Source organism: Lepisma saccharinum, chromosome 12 (assembly GCF_977018435.1).
Source record: "Lepisma saccharinum chromosome 12, izLepSacc3.1, whole genome shotgun sequence".
NCBI classification, from domain to species: domain Eukaryota; kingdom Metazoa; phylum Arthropoda; class Insecta; order Zygentoma; family Lepismatidae; genus Lepisma; species Lepisma saccharinum.
This window is the reverse complement of record NC_139240.1, coordinates 53,625,748-53,646,056: the sequence shown is the minus strand read 5'-3', so window position 1 is coordinate 53,646,056 and position 20,309 is coordinate 53,625,748. Positions and strand designations below refer to the sequence as shown.

The 20,309-nt window shown below is 38.0% G+C and overlaps 1 protein-coding gene across 1 annotated transcript in view; it reads right to left on the bottom strand.

Moving 5' to 3' along the window:
• LOC145996335 (uncharacterized) overlaps window positions 1–20,309 on the bottom strand; it is a 94,738-nt gene that overhangs the window by 49,159 nt on the left and 25,270 nt on the right. The window contains exon 3 of the mRNA XM_083132766.1: window positions 19,863–20,075. Coding sequence (XP_082988892.1) covers window positions 19,863–20,075 — 213 coding nt within the window. The remainder of the gene's footprint in view (window positions 1–19,862; window positions 20,076–20,309) is intronic.

The window sequence follows — 20,309 nt, the reverse complement described above, 5'->3', positions numbered from 1 at the left end:
GATTCTTAACTCCATAGTCTGAATAATGCATTTGCCTGCATCAGGTAGGGTATTAGGCAGAGCTTCTCCTGTAGAGTTTATTGCACTGTACCTCATCAAAGCATTGTTATAATTTGCAGCTCTTCTAAATGTGATTCTTAACCCACCCTTCCACATAATATCTTTGAAATCCGAGAAGAATCCTGGCAATAGGCGCATAGGGAACAGCACTGTGTGGTTTTTAGATAATATCTTATCACCAGCCTCAAATCCACCGATTTTGTAGTATGAAGCCTCGGTTTTGGATAATTTTAATGTGGCCAAAGCTGTGGAGGTAATGCCGGGATAATCTATTCTGTTTATAACAACACCATGTTTTCTGACCTCAATTTCAGAGAATAGATGTGGCACAAAATTGTCTACAAGTCTTATATTAGAATTTGCCGGATAATCTGTACCATCGAGCTTTACAACATCAAATTTGATGTATAGATCTGCTCTGTGGGGGTGTATAAATCCATCCCCTACATCAAGATCAACCTCAATTTCTGTGTTGGGTTGATTTAAATTTGCAAATGTCCTCCTGTTTGGGGGGAATGATTGTAGCTCATAACTCTCAATATTTTCCATTTTCTTCTTGTATGTATTTTTATTTAAATGTTAATCTCTATGATTGCAGTTGTTGTGGCTCCAGCAAAATCAACTAATTCTTCTTTTTCATTAGTGACCATCAATTCAATATAATCTATTCTGTTATGACACACAGGAAAATATAATGTTGGGGATGGATTGTAGATGATGGGCTCCATGAATTCAGAATTAGGTTTGAATGTTGCAATGATGCCGGTTTGTTTGTGAGTGCCTATGCCATTTGATTTGGTGATCATACCCTCAGCTACATTACAGTGAATATTCAGAGTTTCTATGGCCAAGAATTTAGGTATATTCATAGCAGTGTGTTTGATGCCTGGTTCAAGTTTTGTGTTGTTCTCAAAGCCTAACAGCTCTCCTATAGTAGCCAGATCCACTGTTTCTGTGGCAGATACAATTTCCACTCTGTGAGTGACAGAATTTTGACTTAACACTACACCTCTGGGTAATTGAGCATTTAGAGTGGAGAGATTATATTGCCCTGGAGTGATGACAATTTTTTCATCCCCTACTGCAATTGTATTGTTGTGGTGTGTAATATTAGGGATCAGGTACATGCCATAAAATGCCCTGAGAGCTATTGTTTTGGGATATACTATGTCATCATTCAATTTGAGTTTCAATATTGAATTTTGGCTGGTGAGATGGAATACCCCCATGATGTTTTAAATACCACAAGGCTTTTTGAAAATCTTCAATTGATGGTTTATTTATTTGAGACATATATCTAAGAACAGATAAACACAAATGTCCGCAATTAACATCTTTGAAATTTTGAACACGGGCATTATTGTAATAAAGATTAGCTGAATTTAGATATTTTATTAAATTTTCAGGTGGAACACCTCCAAATGAATCAAACACAAATGCCTCATCTTTTAAATATTTAAGATAACATATCCAGTGAGTGCCCTGATTTTTGTACTCATCCAAATTAACAATGCCACACTCTTTGTTGAGTGGTTGTTCTGGTAAAGAATCAGACATGTACACACCTCTAAAATGTTTGATGCCCAGTGGCTTGATTAAAGCTTCAATATCTTGGTTTGTAAGCGGCTCTTGTTTTTTTAAACTTATTCATGGCTCTCTTAACACCTTTGCCTTGTTTCTCTATTGCCAGGTTATGGCGCTTCTGCTCATCTAATTCTGCCCTATTTTTCTTGGCATCTATTACTGTTTTTGCTATGGCAGCTGATCCCCCGGCCAAGCTCCCAACAGCACCGAGAGCAGCTAAGATGGCAGGGATGGTAAATATAAATCCCCCCACATGTGATTTTTTTCTTGATTGCTGTAATTTTTTTAATTGGGGGGTACTAAGTAATAATTTCATACCATGACCCTTTGCAATACAAGAATTTTATTTCTTGCGCTGCTTTTTGGTTAAAAGACTGTCAATAGTTTTAAGAGATTTGAGACCTGCATAAGGTACTTTGATACATAACACCCTTGGCCTTCATTGTAGGTTTATTATATACATATTCACAACCCCCACCCCAGTTTTTGTTTGGTGCTCATAGCTATGGTGGTTCCCAATGCTGCTATTTTTTCACTCAAAGAAGCATCTTTGTTTACAAATCTGCCAAATGCAGCCTCTTCTAATTTCTTATCTGCAACATGTCTCTTGTCAAGATCAGAATGTGTGTTGTATGCAATATCATGGTCTCTACAAGCAGCATCTAAGGGATTAACACCAGGATCCCCTCTGTTTAATCTATGATCCAGTTTTGTGCCTGGACCACAATACTGATAGCCTGGAATATGTAGTTCAAATGGCAGTTTGTTTATAATATCATTAACAAGGCCCCGACCCTCAGAAATATTCCAAAATTTGGGGGGTAGGGTATTAATAATTTTTATAAGATATCCAATCCCCTTAGTGTCATTCACTATAAAATTAGACAATTTGGTGCTTATCATATCCATAATTCCAACCTTTTCATTGTAAAAATTGTGGTTCCCAGCATTTTCCTCCCCAGCTATCACCAATAACCTATCTACAAGTTTCCTGACATCATCAACCCACACAAATTCTTTAGGCAGGGTGTTGTATTGTTTGATTCCACTGCCAGTCTTGATCTGTGACCATATGGGTTTGATTAAATTGTTGTATTTTGCCCCACTGCTCGACTTGACTCTTTTTTGTGTGGGATCATTGTTCTGGTATAGAGCATCTGATTTTATTAATATTTCTTTGTAACCCTCATAATCTTGATCTGTATAGCTGCCAGGCCTTTTCCTAGTCATCAATTCCCACAATCCAGGTGTGCCGAGATACTTAACAAAAGCACCTTTTTCTCTAAGTCGACATTCTGAATATACAATTATATCATCTCCCATAAATGTTACTCTGAAATTGCCAATTCTATGTATGATGCTACCATCAAGCTCTGTGTCAGCATATAAGCCAAAGACCTCATCTTTATTGTCTTTAGGTGTGGTTAAATATTTTTGAGCAAGAAGACCCAATTCAATAGGATCCTGACTAGCCTCAATTCTTCTAGGAGCAATAGGACTAGGTGTATGAATACTGGAAAGTGGGGTGAATGGATAATCTAATATGTTCCTTGCAGCTACAGGTACAAGCTCTGTGAGCAAATTTTGATTCTGCTCTGTAACAGTTTTGATATTCTTACCTAAATTATTAATAGCATCAATTACAGGCTGTTCTGTTTGTTTGTGTTTTTCATAAATTCCACGGTTCTCTGATTTCCATCCCTTAAATCTTTTTACAAGATAATCTCTTAATTTAAGATCATCAATTATTGGCCTTTTCATGTTTATTTATATATGTTTCAATGTCTAAAAAATTGTTGATTTTATTTCTGTATTTACCAGTATTAGGTGTTCTTGTCATATCAATTGTGACAAAGCCATAACTGTCCTGGTTCCAGCACCTGCTGCAATACTTGGAAAAATTATTGTAGCTCAGGTCCCCACCTACATATTCATCATGTATGTGTTTGAGGTTGGTATGGTCTTGATGAAACACACATATAAAATTGCTGTTGTCTCGGATCAGCTGCTTGGGTATTTTTGAAAAAGTCTGTGCCAGGTAGAAGCAATCAATGTTTTTGTGCCGGCCCTGTGTAAAGAAATTTCTAACCTTGTTTTGATTATCCAGTATAATGTCATCAAACACAACAACAGAATTATCGAGACATTCATGAAGTGGCTTAACATCTGGTTCAAAAGTGGCTATATCCAATCCATCATATAGCTTTATCAGCTGCTGATATTTTAATTGTTCCAAGCTCTTAGAGAAGATATACAAGTGCCTGTTTTTCCAGTCTAACCAGTTGGGTGCCAATAAAAAATTATCAACCATTAGTGTAGTTTTACCACAAGCAGATGGCCCAACAATAAGACACCTAATATTATCAGGTAGCAATTTGCCATTTCTCTTATTCTGCTGTTCAGGTTCTGGCAGCCTCTTTATAACATCCCAGGTGTTTATATTATTATTTTTTTTGCATCGATCCAGCTGTGTTCTGGAAGTCCCAGCCATTTGACAAGTAACTTGTTGCCTTTTCTGCGGATGATTTTTTCTATGAGATATGTGTCAGGCTGTTTAGTTTTGCTGAGCTCTTGTTCATAGAACCTGCCTTTGAGAATTTCTCCTCGGTGATCCTTTATTATATATGTGTTGAGGGTCCCGGGTTTAACTTGAACCACTGTAAATAATTCAGTGCTCCAGTTTCTTGTAAAGCCTCTCTTGAATAAGTGCTTATATTTGCTTATTCTTACTTGATCCCCCACCTTGTATTTGGCCTTTCTTATTGTTGGCTGATATCTAGGATAATAAACAGTACTGATCAATTTTTGCTCATCAGATGAAGTTACTTCAGAGGGTTTCATGTTGATTGTGGAATGGACCGAGTTGTTATATTTATGTAGAAGTTCTGGAAGAATATTAATCCATTTATAATTAATTACCTTGAAGTGTAAATTGTTTATACATAAGATTTTTTAAGGTTCTGTTGAATCTCTCTACAATTGAGGCCTTGAGATCACTGTAACTCGAATAATGTTTTATTGCCTGGCTTTTAATAAATTGTTGAAACACTGAATTATAAAATTCTTTGCCATTATCTGTTTGCAAATAGCGCGGGGATCTTCCACTCTGATTGATGATTGTTCTAAAAGCTTCTGTAACACATTTTCCAGTCTTGGATTTGAGTGGCACAGCCCAGGCAAATTTTGAAAATGTGTCTATTACAGTGAGTAGATACTTGTAGCCCTTGTTGATTTTGTCTAAGTTTTTCAACTGTGAGTGTGGACATTATTTATTTGCTCTTCCAATTGTTGTTTCAATTGCTCAGAGTTGTTAGCCTGGGTCTTAAATTTGGCTTGAAGAGCTGCTACAGCTTCTTCCAAACTTTGAAAATTATCTAATGTGGCCAAATCAGTATATTTCTGAAGCAGCAATTTGAGTTCAGAATCAATTTTCAGAAGAGGGTCCATGCATTGTGATTGCAAATTTGTAATTTCTAATTGAAGACTGGCATTGAGTGTAGTTTGTAAAGCTTGTAAATCACTTCTTAATTTCTTGACTCTGACATCAAGCATCAAAATCTCATCACTGTGATCTTCATGTCTTGTGTGGCCAAAAATATCATTAGGCATTTTTGTTTTAGTGGTTATTTATTATTGAATATCTGATTCTTAATTCTATAAAAAAGGGTATAAGCTTGTCATATGATCCAGGGACCTCAATATATAAGCAGTCACCAGCAGAAACAGTATAAACAGTGCCGGAAATCATGTTTGAGTGCTTAATTCTATAAATATTTCTCCCTACTGAAATTTTAACATCACCCTCAGGAGTTGTAATAAATTGCAATTGCCCACCTACAGGTAATTGGTAATGATTTAAATTATTGTTAAATATGTACAATATTTTGCCTGTTTCATCATCAACATCTGTAAATATGCTGTTCAGATGAATAATTAACAAGCCACTCAGTTTAGATATCATATCAGAAGAGGGTTGTGGTGTTGGCAGTTCCATAATAGCCCGTTTTTTGAACCCAAATAAGTTCATAGGCATGTTTATTTATTTCAAATCATGCTCTGTAATTGGGCATTGATCCCCATTTTTCAAATCACAATGCCCCCATGGTAAAGTATGTATGCCACATGATAAAATGCATCTCTTATCATCATGTGGGTCCAGAGCCACTTTTCTTACAACATTTGAAGTCAATAAGTGATCCACACTCTGAATTCTGGATTCTGATGTTTTGATTAAATTCTGGGATTTGATGCAATTTTCATAATCTTCAAATTCAAGCTCTTTTTCCACAGTTACTTTGCCAATGCCCTTGGCCTTTTTGGCAGCAACACCACTACATGTTATAAAACTGTACATCTTGGCACTTAACCCAGCAAATGCCACAATAACATCACCAAGTGTCTCATCTTTTAACTTGCCAGGCACCTTTTTGTTGTGGGGTTGAATTATTGTATGTTCACTGGTATCAAAATATTTAAACAATTCAGGCTGGGAAATATCTTGATAAACATCTTCTGTTTGAATATCAAGAACAAAACTATCCGTGTCCATGTACATCAATTTTATATTATCACCATAAAAAGGTTTCAACACATCATAATACAATATTAACATATGTAATTTGGCCAATTCCAATATTACAGCCCCTACATAAATAGGTTTTTCAAACTTAATTTTTGTTTTTTTCATGTTGAAAAGTGCCATATTTTCATCATAAATTCTTCTATAATTGAAATTAGGCTTTGCAACCAATTTTTTGCTCAGGCTGGGGTCAGTAATTATTTTAACATCGGTATGTTTTCTGACATTTTCAATTGTTTTGCCATATACAGAATTGACCATCAATTTAAACAAAGATTTATCAAATTGGCTCTTTGCAGATGTTCGAAGCTCCGTATTTGTATTAATGTATGGTTTCAACCATTCTGAGTGCCTGAACCTCAAAACTTTGCCACGTTTGGTCACTTGAACACCATGTTTCATCAGGAACTGGAGGTTTTTGTAATATATGACATAGCCTTGTTTTGGCTCCAGTGTCATCATGAGCTTCTTCTGTTTAGAGCCAGGTGAGCACTGAACCTCAGGAATTGGGGGCAGATCAGAAAATTTATTGTGCAAATCATCAGGAATTGTCAGATCAACCTCTAAGAAGAGGCCATAATTACTGTCATCAAAGTCCTGAAGATCCTCAATATTGAAATCTTCAACCCATTCAAGCCCTGCATATGGCAGTTTTTGCATCATGGCATGACCATAGAGGCTGTTTGCATCTACATACAGTATATAATTTGATGGCCGTGCTGGATCATAATCAGGCATATATTTGTTATTTGCTCTGGCATATCTCTGGGAACATTACACCATCCCCCCCTCTTATACATTCCTCCATAAACAGATACTTATTTTGATCTTGGATCAGATCCAATGGCATTTTAGTGTTTAAAAACATTGCAGCCCATGCTAGGCCCGGGGCACTGTAAAAATACACTGGGTCCAGCTCATAATTTTGCATAGAAGATTTTCTGAATGATTGAAGTATATCAGCTAAGAGGGTCACATCAAATTTCAAATATGCCATGTGATAATCACCAAATGTCTGGCATTTTAAATTGTTCCACATCAATTGGGCATGGTGATAATCTTCATCAGTGATTCCAGATCCTCTGATTTTGCTGTAAAACTCTTCTTGTGGTGGCAAAGAACACTCATCAAATTTAGAAAAATCTGTGACATAATCATATGGATATACACCCTTCCGCCTAATTAATTTCAGGTCCTGATTTGGAAACAATGCACGTGTGATTTTGAATTGATCATCAGATAATTGAGTGGCCAGTGTAGCCAGGCTAGCAGATAAAATTCTGTAAGAATCAAGAAATCTTATGTGAATAGGAACACCATCAACTTTAATTATTTTGCTAATAGATATATATTTCTCATCATTTTCAGCTAAAATATTTAAATTCTGCTTGTCAAACCCCTCATATCTGATCAGATGATGAAAATCATAATTGGATGCTCCATGGCAAAATATGGGGACAAATTTTGGTCTCTTGATCTTAATATTACAGCTATTACACAGGGCCATTTTGAATTTACCATCTGTATGAGAATGGTGTTTCACCTTGATTTTTGTATCTGAAAATTCAGAATCACATACCGGGCATTTTTCTGCATTGTTGAAATCTTCAATCTGTTTCTCTGTTAAAGGCAACATGGGTTTTGATTTCAACAAAATATTAGATGCTATGTCACGGCACTCATTTTCTATTTTATGTGCAAATATTTTGATGGCATCTGGCCCCAAGTATGAATCTTTTTTAGTAACAACACCATCCTGTACAATCACATAACAAAAACTGGAAGGTTCATGTAGCTGGTATGGTGTAATTGAAGATTCTTCAGGATCTGGATTGCAGAATGCAAGAGGTTTGGGGTTTGATTCAAAATCACAGACAATATATGCTGGGTGTTCCAACAAGGCTTCAAATTTTTTGAATTTGCAATTTTCACTTGGATTAGGCATCACCATATGAACAGGTTTATGGTTCCCACAGTATTTCAGATGCTCAATTAACTTGTTTTTGGCAATTTCTGCATTCACTTTACAAACCCCTTTTATTATTTTTTTACCATCAAATACAGCTAAGCATCTTCTGCACAACTTGAATATTGTATTGGATTTGTCTAGTTGTGTTCTCACTAAAGCTTCAAGATTATGTATCAGAGTGTAATGATATGTGCCATCCCCTTCAATTAAGAGCAGATCAATCGGAATTGCAGATTCATCATCAATTGTACTGATTCTGAGAGGTTCTATCAAGCAATTGCCACTGGAACAAATAAATACATTAATAGATAATTGTTTGCCATTGATATTCCTGGCCTTTTTTTCAAATTTATCAATATTCTGAACAGATATTGGATATTCTAAACCCTCCATTGCTTCATTAAAATTCTGTTCATATTGTTTGTAATAAGTTATTCTCTCAGGATGCCTTGAAACTGGATACAAAGCAGTTAATATACACCACAAAAAGCATTTATCATCATTATTTTCAATATTAACCACGGCTCTTCTGTTTTTAATATTGGCAGGTAATGGCAGATATGTAGATCCTTGCAATGGGCTGAATTCAGAAATATTAACATATAACTTGTGTGGAGAACCGCATAGGCTCCATCCAGACTCTTTTGCTGCAAATTCAGAGTGTTTAATATTCAATTGATCTATCAACCTGCTTATTATTTTGTCTGAATTTGTATTTGAATATACCGGTACAGTTTCTGTTTTGTGGGGCTGTGTAAATTTTGTGCCATTTGGCTTCTTATATTGTGTATACAATTTGAGGGACAGCTTATAAGAACCATTTTGTGCATTTAGAATTGCCTGCACATCAGGATTTATATTGTTCAAAAAATTCTTAATACCACATCTTGGCTCTGATACAAGCCGATAATCTCTTAATTGGCCATTAAAACTGCTATGGATGGGTGGTGCATAGCGTGGCTGCTTTGCAGGTCCAGCATTAACAGGTGCTTCATGCTTTCTTTTCAGACCAGATGTAGATGGTTGTGAGGGCAATGTTGATGATTGTGCAGAGCAAGTATCTTTATGTGTATATGTGAAGTATTGCATGCTGTATTTTCTATTGCATTTGGGGCATATTTTTGTGGGGCTTCTGTATTTGTCTGGGTTACAAATCTTTTGGTGTCTGGCCCAATTAGAGCTAAATATATTTTTATTGCACTGATTGCAATATTTTTGATTTGGCATTTTTGCTGTTGTTTATTATATACAATTTCCTGGGTTTCAATTCAAAACTTTATACTGAATAAAAAATATCAGTTGGGTTTAGCTGTGTGATTTGTGTGTATATATATGTGTGTGTGTGTGTGTATGTGTGTTAATATTTTTGGCTTTGGTATTTATATAAAATTTCCTGGGGTTCAATTCAAAACTCCATGCTTATTATGACAGGTTGTAAAGCCAATAGCCTACAAGTGGAAAAAGAGAATAAATATTCATTCACATTGACCCAGCGCAAATACCTGCACAAACATGCATGTCTAGAATGGCAATAACCTTGTTATGTATTGATTTTTGTATAACAGGCTGGGACAAATATAAGCTTGACTCTAAATATGAGTGGATTACAACAAATATCAGATTTTATATTGTTCAATATGAATAATTATATATATTTAAACCAAACAGGCCTGTAAGTATGAGAGGCACTGTATCAACACATCTGTTCTCCTCAACCACTCTCACAATACTGGCTGATGCAATTTTTTTTGTTTGCACGCAAAGCTTCATTACTCGGAAATTTCTGTAAGGACCGGCGCAGAAGAGAAACATGCAAAGCAAAAAATCAATACTACCGTGTCGGGAATTGTACACACTGACACAGAGGAGAATTACTTGAAACATGCAAACATATAATATAAAAAATAAGAGAGTCACGGAGCAATTCTAGAAGAATTGCATTGTTTTAATATTAGATAAACAATTTGAACCTGGTATCCAATTAAACTTAAGCCAGAAGTAAATATGTATAGGTGGGTATGGGTTTTTGGCTTAATTTCAGGTATAGCCAAAAAAATATCAATTTTTGACAAGTTTATGGACAAAAATCTGGCTGATGCAATTTTTGTAAGTATAGACAAATCAATCTGAGGGGGCTCTTCCTTTCACAAAAAATTCCCGAGGGCATTTTTACAAAAATCTTGGATTAGGCAGGGTTCCACACTAGAGCAAAAAGCTCATATGCTCATGTTGAGCTAGTTTTAAGTATAGCCAAACCTGCTTGAGGGGGGCTCTTCCTTTCCTGGGTTTATCCTATATACTTTCCCACTACTCAAACAATGTATTATAAATTCCGTTAAGGTTTTTACACTCAAATTTAATTGGTAATCCTAGCTTACTTTATAAATTTTCCAACTGTAAATTTTTTTATAAACGATTGAAAATAAATTACATTGTTCCCTAGGTTGTTCCCAATATTTCTGTATTATTTTTGTTCATAAAAAGTACATGTAATCTAAATAGGAGGCAAGATGCAATAAGTGGGTCTATCAGACGCCATGTTTAAAGGCGCGTCATACGACCGATCCACTCATGCCAATGAAAGTGTATAATTGGTTGGTAATGATGGTATTTTTTTGTAATTTTTATAATTAATAAACAACTGCACCTCTATAAACAAAAAAAGCATTAATGAAAAATTGTTATGGTTTTTGTGAGTTTTAGTGAATGGTAAAATATGTGTGTTACATTCATGCAATAACAGGTCATTATTTCTTATTAATGATGGTTATTTTCTGTAATTATTATATAATTAATAAATAACAGCATATATACTTTACATATATATATATATATATATATATATATTTATTTATTTTTTATTTATTCCTTGTTTTGGATGGCGAAGTTAAGGCACAAGCCTTTTCTTCCACTTAACCATCTCTACATTACATTTTATAAATTGATTTTTATAGCTAACTGTATGTTAAATATATAAAAAACTAAATATTTAAGATACCAAGAAATGAAATCTATAAAAAACTAAGAACATTGAGATACCAAAAAAAAGAAAAACACAAGAAAAAATAAAAGAGAAAGACGCAAAAAACATAAAAAGTAAAGACAAAAATACATACACACTAAGTAAAAAAAATACACGTAAAACATAAACTCACTAAGTAAAAAAAAATACACGTAAAACATAAACCCACACGCAACAAACATAGTGAAATTACGGATAAAGTCGGTGGGTGTTGGTCCTACCAGTTTACACGAAGGTTTAATTTTATTTCCCTGTTTTCAGTTCTGGTAAGTTGACTCCAGAAGATGATTTGTTAATTTTGATTTGAATTGGAGAAGAGAAGAAGAGTTTCTTATGTCGTTGGGGAGGTCGTTCCACGCTCTGGTAGCAGTGACCGTTAAGGAATTTCCATAAAACGTTGTCTTGTGGGAGGGAATGGCCAGCAGAGAGTTGTCTCTCGAACGGGTGGCAAAGGTGTGTGGGGTTGAAATCGAGAAAGTAGGTAGGACGGCTCTCGTGAGTTTACTATTTTGTAGAGCGCTGTAAGAGCGTGAAAGCGGCGGCGAGTGGAAAGGTCGAACCAGCCTAGGTCCTTGAAAGCCGGGGTCAGGTGGTCAAAAAATTTGATATTATAAATGTAGCGCACACATGCATTTTGTATTCGCTGTAGACGTCTTGCTAGTTCACCGTTGAGGTCAATATATGTCAAATCACAGTAGTCTATATGAGACAGAACTAACGACTCCACGAGTGTTTTTTTTACTTCTTGTGGTAAAATATTTTTAGGGCGGTACAGCGAGTGTAATGCTGCGTAGGATTTTTTACATATGGCCTTCACATGGTCACTCCAAGTGAGGTTTTCGTCCACAACGACTCCCAGGTCTTTGACCGAAAGCGACAACGAAATGGGGTTTCCTTCGACAAGAATGTCAGGGATGGAGGACTTCTCTGTTGTGGAAATGAGCTGACGTGAGCCAATTAAAATACATTTCGTTTTCTCAGCATTTACTCGCAGACCGTTTGTCTGAGACCACTTGCAGACGTTCATAATATCATCGTTTAGGGCTTTGATGGCCATATTGATGCTTGTTTTAGGGAACGACAAATAACAATGGACGTCATCAGCGTACAGATGGTAAATTTGTCGATTGAAAGTTTCGAGATATATCATTTACGTACATGGAGAACAGCAGCGGAGACAGGACGCTACCTTGGGGTACACCGCAATTCGTCGGCAGCCACGACGACTTATTGTCAGAAACGAATGTGCGTTGCTGTCTGGCTGCTAAATATGAGCGAGCCCAGTCAACAGCGGGTTGGGAAAAGTTGAAATAAAATGACAATTTCGCCAGAAGGATATCGTGGTCTACGGTTTGGAAGGCTTTCCTGTAATCGAGGAGAACTAGCATCGTCAAATATCTCTTATCCATCGCCGACCTTACATCATCCATCACTTTAATGAGCGCTGTGCTGGTGCTGTGATGTGGGTGGAAACCGGACTGGAAGGGGTTTAACAATTTTTTCGATTGCACATACACTGGTCAAAACAATTAGGGGAGCAAGCAAGAAATCCCAAAACCAAAGTTGGAAAGTCAAAAGTAGCAATGTATGTTGATGAAGTGAGTGTGTCCTCAACCAGTACAATTCATCTGTGATGAATCATCAGCATGAAGAGCTCTCTAGTGACACCATAAGGTACGTGGCAGAATTTGTGATATGAGAAGCAATCACTAGGTCACTTGGGGACACCGGTTGTGTGGTGCTGGCAGACGGTAAGTGCAGGTGGGATTCAGTTGAGTAGTGTTGAATAGGAACGATGGCAGAACAACACGATTTAGGGGAATCTAGCGCATGGAGAGCCATTGGGAGGATGGAAGCAGGGCAAACACAACGTGAGTTGGCTGCAGCCCTTGGTGTGTTACGCAGTGTCATTTCCAGGTTGTGGACACGATTTCAACAGACAGGTACAGTACGAAGGAGGCCTGGGCAAGGTCGCCCACGGTCAACAACAGTTAGGGAAGACCGGTACTTAGCATTGTCGGCTCGCAGGAATAGGCAGCAAACTGCAACTGACTTGCAACGCGGCCTTGTTTTGGCAACAGGACGAAGAGTCTCGGGCCAAACTGTACGAAATCGCCTGCGGGAAAGGGGTCTTTATGCAAGAAGATCAATGGTGTGTGTCCCTCTGAATGCCCAACACCGTAGGGCCCGCAGACAGTGGGCTGTGGAACATCGTGAGTGGGGACATGGAGAGTGGAGTTCAGTTCTCTTCTCGGATGAGTCGCGTTTCAGTCTCCAGTCAGATAATCGACGCATTCTCATCTGGAGTGAACGTGGGACTAGCAATTATCCGGCACATGTGCGCGAAGTGTCTCAGTATGGTGGCGGTGGCTTAATGGTATGGGCAGGGATCAGTGTTGGTCGACGTACCCCCCTGCACATTATCCGGAACGGTACTTTGACAGCCTTACGGTACCGGGATGAGATTCTCAGGCCTCATGTTGTCCCAATGGCTGCAGATATCGGTGATCGTTTCATTTTTGTGGACGATAATGCCCGACCTCACCGAGCACGTCTGGTTGACGCCATGCTACGGGATGAGTGTATCGAACGAATGGTATGGCCAGGGTCCTCCCCAAAGTAGAATCCCATTGAACATGTGTGGGACACACTCGGAAGACGCATTGCTGCTCGGCCAGCGCCGCCTACAACTCTGCAACAGTTGGAAATGGCCCTTCTGGAGGAATGGGTGAATATCCCACAGGCTGTTGTTGATAACCTTGTTGGTTCCATGCAAAACATATGTGCAGCTGTCATAGCAGTTCATGGCGACCACACGCCTTATTAGAGGTATGGATCTGTTGCGTATCTGTCCATTTCTGTTGTCTTATCACCGTGCTGTTCTCCTGATTTTGTGCAGTACCTTGCAGAAATCACCCCTAGAACTCTGTTGTGCTAATGACTCAATAGATATGTATTGTACTGGTTGAGGACACACTCACCTAATCAAAATACATTGCTACTTTTGACTTACCAACTTTGGTTTTGGGATTTCTTGCTTGCTCCCCTATTTTTTTTTGACCAGTGTAGTTAAAAATTTGCTCGTGAACGATGTTTTCAAATACTTTTGACAAAGTTGGGAGAATACTGATCGGTCGAAAATCTTCAGCTCTTACTGGGTTGGTGATTTTAGCCAGGGGGCGTATGTGAGCGAGTTTCCAAATGCTTGGGAATGTGCCAGTGTACAGGGATGTGTTGAAAATATCTGCAATTGCGGGTGAGATGTGGGTAGCGATATACTTTAACATGTTAATAGAAATTTCGTCTGCTCCGGTTGCATTGGATTTGATTTTATTAATTGTAGTTTGGACCTTTTCATGCGTTATAAAAGAGAAATCGAAACTATTGTTGTTGTTGCTTTTATGAACACTTATGGAGTCGATTGTACGTTTCTTAATTTCAGGATTTATACCTGATACGTTTTGCAAGTGGCCATTTAGTTCTTCTGTGGAGATGCCAACAATTTCATTACTATCATATTTTTTCCCAACGCCGAACATTTTAAGTTTATTCCACAGCGATTTCGGCTGCGATCTGTAGTTTAATAGTTGTCCCGCAAAGCAAAACTTTCTCTTTCGTATTTCCTGCGTGCACCGATTCCGAAGAATGCGGTATTCTTCGAAATAATCGTGTACTGATTCCAGGTTTGCTTTGAGTGTGAACTTATACCGCCTGTAAGCTGCATCCCTACGGGACATCAGCTGAAGAATCTCGGGGGTGATCCACGGGCTGGGAGGTCTCGAAACTCTTTTTCTTTTCACGGGCGCGTGCTTGTTGTAAATATGAAGGATGAGGGAGTTTAAGAGATTCACTTTCTCGTCAACTGTTTGAAAAGAGGACACGAGGTGCCATGGCATGTTTCCTGCTTCAATATTCAGGGCTCGAATATCAAGCCGTTTAAAATCTCTGAAGGAGATTACTTTTGGTTTATATTTATATGTCTTCAGAGAATAGGAAAGAAAAATAAGATCGTGCTTCGATATGCATGGGACTGGAAATTGTCCGAAATTTAGAATTTTTAGTGGGTTGGTTGTTAATATATGGTCAATAAGCGTTTCACTTTGATGAGAACGATGTGTGGCTTTTAACGAACAGGCCGATAGGTTGAGAGACGATATGGTGTCTTTGTAATTTCGTACTTCCGGTTTGGAGGTCGAAATTTACGTCACCAAGGATAATACAATTTTCGTATATCGGTAAAAAATTAGATATTTCTTTTTCGAAATTTTCAAAATCAGTTTTCGGGGGTCGATACACTCCGCTGAGGAGGATTTTTTGGTTGTTTACATTTAGTTCAAGGATCAAATATTCCGAACTACTCGAGTATTCTCCTTGCGAACGAGAGAGGATTTTGACGGGAATGTTTTCTTTTACATATATTGCACAGCCTTCGCCTCTTTTGTTTATCCTGTCGCAACGATAAAGCCTGTATCCCTGCATGCTGACCAGGTGATCTGGGATCGATGAAACAAGCCAGCTCTCAGACACTAGAATTGCATCGCAAGAAAGAGGGGCAAAAATAGTTAGGAATTCGTCGTAGTGGGACAAAAGACTCTGACAGTTGACGTGCGCTGCGTGGAATGCCCTTGGGTGTTTGGCTAGCTCCTCCTTCAGTACCTTTACAGCAGGGTGGGAATGGGGGAGAGAAAGCGAGGGAGGGTCGGCAGAGGGTTGGGCGCTGGACTCGACTTCCATTTGGCATAGCTTCATAAAATAGGCCGTGGTTGGGCTTAGTGTTGCCATCTCTTTAAAATAGTTACAAAAACAACTAGGCTGGTCCGGGAGTGAAAATAAGATATGTTATTGGACTTACCAGTACTGAAACAAGGATTCTCTTGCTGCATGTATTGAAGTGGATGACCAAAATAAACTGGAGAACGCCCGCATGTTACTTTTAACACTTGCACAGATTTGACATGAACGCACACACACTCGACATAAACACTTGAAATATGATTAAAATACACACACACACATAAACACATACACTTAAGTACGAAAACACAGAAGAACACACGCATGCAAACACAGTACATAAACTCAGAGATCCAGTACATTTGGTGGCGATTTATGAGATGTCCTTCGTTCTCTTTCGTTTCGCTTCCGTCGTTGCAGTTTGCTGCTTCACCTTAGCGCTGTAGGAGAGATTCGAACTCGCGAGCTGTGTTGATTCTTGTCCTGCCGTTGCTGGATGATGATCCGGCCATCGGACGTCCAGCAGCTCTTCACCCCGAACGTCTCCTTGGCGCGGCGGAGAAGTTGCTGCCTCGTTGCCGTCAGGGATTCTGTTATCAGGAGGCCGCTTCCTTTGAGTTTCCTCTTGGCTCTCCACACGTGCTCCCGAGTTTGGTATCTCAGGAACTTCACGATGATATATATATATATATTATAATCAACAAAGGAAGCAGTGATTAAATAACAAAATGGTTTCTTGAATTTTAATGATAAATAACGTGTGGGCCTGTGACCCCATTCCCCCTCCTCAGGTAAGTACGTTTCTCGTAATGCACGGGTAAGCTAGGCTTAACGCGGGATCGCTGGTGGCTACCCTAAATCCGACCTTGTGACTATTCGCGATTAAAATTAACCAATATGCCATCTGGTGGGATTTTCAAGAACTGACTACTCTATGTAGGATACATTGTATTGAAGCCGTTTAAAGCATGGATAATATGCGAAAGACTAAGGTCTACTGTTCAGGTTTTTTTTGCTCTAAATCGTTTTATGGGTCAGAACAAATGGAAAGTTTTCATGTGTTTCCACCCCGTGAAATCAACACAATGAAATTTGTGAATACATCAGGGAAAACATAATTGATTGACAGAAGAATGGCATGGGGAATAACACTGTAATTTAGCAAGAAAATTACGAAGAATGCACGAATCTGTTCACTATATTTTTCGAGAGAGAAATACATATTACCATGAAAGTAAAGTTTTAAATTGTACTTTATAAATAAAACTATTTTATTTTTCGAAAACTTATGAAGCGTCTCGCCCAATGCATCCATGTATTATGTATGTGTGGAATTTGGAACAGGTGCAAGTCGATTAAGAGAGAATATGAAAATAGTTGGAGAATGAACTAATGTCAAATGTAACCAGAAAGAGAAAATGGAAATGCTAATGTTGCTGTTTCATCCAGAACGATGTTCTTCTTCAGTTTTAGGATAGCCTGGTCATAAAATCGTGACATATTATTATTAAACCAGCCTTTCACTTTCGAGAAAGAACTGCAACGATACGTTCGTAATTTTCTCCTGCCTTCCGAGAACCCAAGTTACAACATGAGGTGCAGATGATACAGCACTGCTTTGATGAACCAGTGCGTATACATTAGTTTTTCATGTTATTTTTGCCTATCATAATTAAATTCTTCGTTCTCAGCTCAGTTTCACCTTCGTTAGATTTCCTGGAATTCACATCGCATTCTCAAAATTTAAAAATGTCGCGTAATTTAAACGTTTTCTACCATACCAGCCATGACAACACGCTGCTGTTTCGTATTGCTGCTGAATGCAAACAAAGATTTATCCTACATGGAGCGGCCATATTGGAAGCGACACTAGCGCTCAGGTGGTAATTTTAATCGCGAATTCTCTGCACCAGCAAAAGTGATTTTGTGAAAAGATTCTCTCGGGCTGTCGACCAGGTGAGTTGTCGAAAGGTTTCCAAACTTTCGGGAGCTAACGTCACTGATCTTCTACCTTCAAGAATGAGATTGAAGTTAGCTCTCCAAAGCTTGCAATCCTTTCCACAACTCTCTGTCCGATAGCTCGAGAGAATCTGTTGATCATTCATCACCAAGAAAGGATCGAGACTTACTTTAAATTAATTTTACCTATATTTTTCCTTGTAAATTCAATATGTACTGTTCGTCAGTGTGCGAATTAACGGGGGGGGGGAGGGAGATGCCGGGGATTTTCCCCTCACAAAAAGTGGTATCCCCTGTGCAGGGATGTTTTTATCCCCCTCAAAGGAAATCAAATTGAAACCATATATTAATAGTGTACCATTTAATAACTATGTAAAAATCACAATTGAAGAATCATTGATGTTCATTAATGGTTCAGTCATCAAAAATTTCCCTGCCGAAAAGTATTGAGCCTTGTGGCTTAAAGGAGGTCACCATTCTGCAACTGACTGACCTCGCTTAGCCGAGACAGCAGCTACAGTTCTCATGGCATAGTGCTCATATTGTGCATGTATTAAAGTATTCACAAGAAACTTGTAGGTAGGATAGGTTAGATGTGCGTGAAGTTTGAACTTGGCAATAGATATTTGGTCAAGTTTGCAGTGTTACTATTTCAATAGGTCTTTTTGTGCAACAGTTGGGGTTTCGTTAGAATGTGTGTTTCTAAATTACATTATTATAAGAATAATTGACAGGTTATAACCAATGCAAGGCAATAGTTTAGTTTACTGACTGGTAACGTATACAAATTTGCATACCCAAAGAAACGTACATCCCGAAATGCATCCCGAAATGATATCCCAAATACGCCCCTTCACCCAAAGCCAAAAGCTTAATTCGCGCAGTGCTTTTCAGTGATGTACAATGTTCGATGAGTTTTTAATCTAGTAAGTTGTACAGTACATACACCAAGCAAAAGATGCCTATAGATTATCAGTGTAAAATAAATATTAACCTAAAAAAAAAGCGGAAAAGGCAAGAGATCTAGGAATACTTTTTGATTCTAAATTAACGTTCGCCTATCCTCGTAATAAGCGAAGTCCGCAAGCTTGTTGGATTTATTATTCGCACGGGCAGGGGCTTCAGAAGTACACACACACTAAAAGTATTATATTATTCTATACTGAGTACAAAACTCGAATTTGGCTCTGTCATATGGAACACAGAAGTTCAAAAATATACCGCAAATTTAGAACGGGTACAGTCAAAATTATTGCGATACATGAAATTCAAACTGGAAGGTGAATACCTTAAGTTCTAATCACATCCTAACCTAATGGAGCAATTCCATATGGACAAACTCCACCACAAGAACGGCACGAGACCTTATGCTACTTTGGAAAATCTTTAACGCCAAACTTCGATCTCCTCTGTGGCTTTCACAATTCGAAATACGTATTACGAACATTAAAACACGACCCAAGCATGGAACCTTGTATGTGAGCAAAGCGCGAACAAATATCATGAAAAGGTCACCTATTTGGTGAATGAGTGCGGTCTACAATGCTATGGAGAAAGATAATAAAAGCATCGATTTGTTCGCAATGTTATATTCCCAATTAAAGAAAACAGTTATGAATAAATTGGCTAGAAAAATCGATGCAAATATGTTATGAAACTCTACAGTATTGTTAATCTATGTATTGTATAAGAAATTGTACTATTACAATATGAACTCTGTAAATTGGTGTAGGCCTAAACCTGTTGCGCTCAATTATAAATAAATAAATACTTGTGTATTTGGCAAAATTGATGCAGCTATTGTAACTTGTATGAAGGTAAAAGAAGCAAACTATAATTAATTAGTAAACTAGAAACAGAAACTCATCTCCATATTAGCGTATTCCTGAAATATTCGGCTAGAAGAAAATTACATCATTTTTTAGATCGACCAAAATTAAAATACTTTTCCTTACCTTGAACAACCATATCTAGATATGACATTTCCTGGATAGCTTCGAAGGTGATGTTTCCGTTGTGTTTCGCCAGGACCGTGTCTATTTCTTCCTGTAGCTCCTCCTGGTATGATGGATTGAGAGCCAGCTCATAGAGTGCCATGCTGATCGTCGTGGATGACGTTTCAAAACCAGCGATGAAGAACACGAGGGCTTGGGCTATTATATCGTCATCTGTAAAGTTTGAAATTAACGACATAGGTTTCTACACTACCTAGGTATCAAATAAGACAAAGTGAACTTAGCCAATGACGCACTTAAAGACCTTGATGTGTTCCCAAACGTCCTCTTTTTCCCGGACATGTCCTACATTTCAGCCTAATATCTGCCGTCCGGGAGGAATTTAAAAAAAAAAATTACAAATGTCTTACATTTTGAGCGTCACATAATTTGAATCATAAAAATATG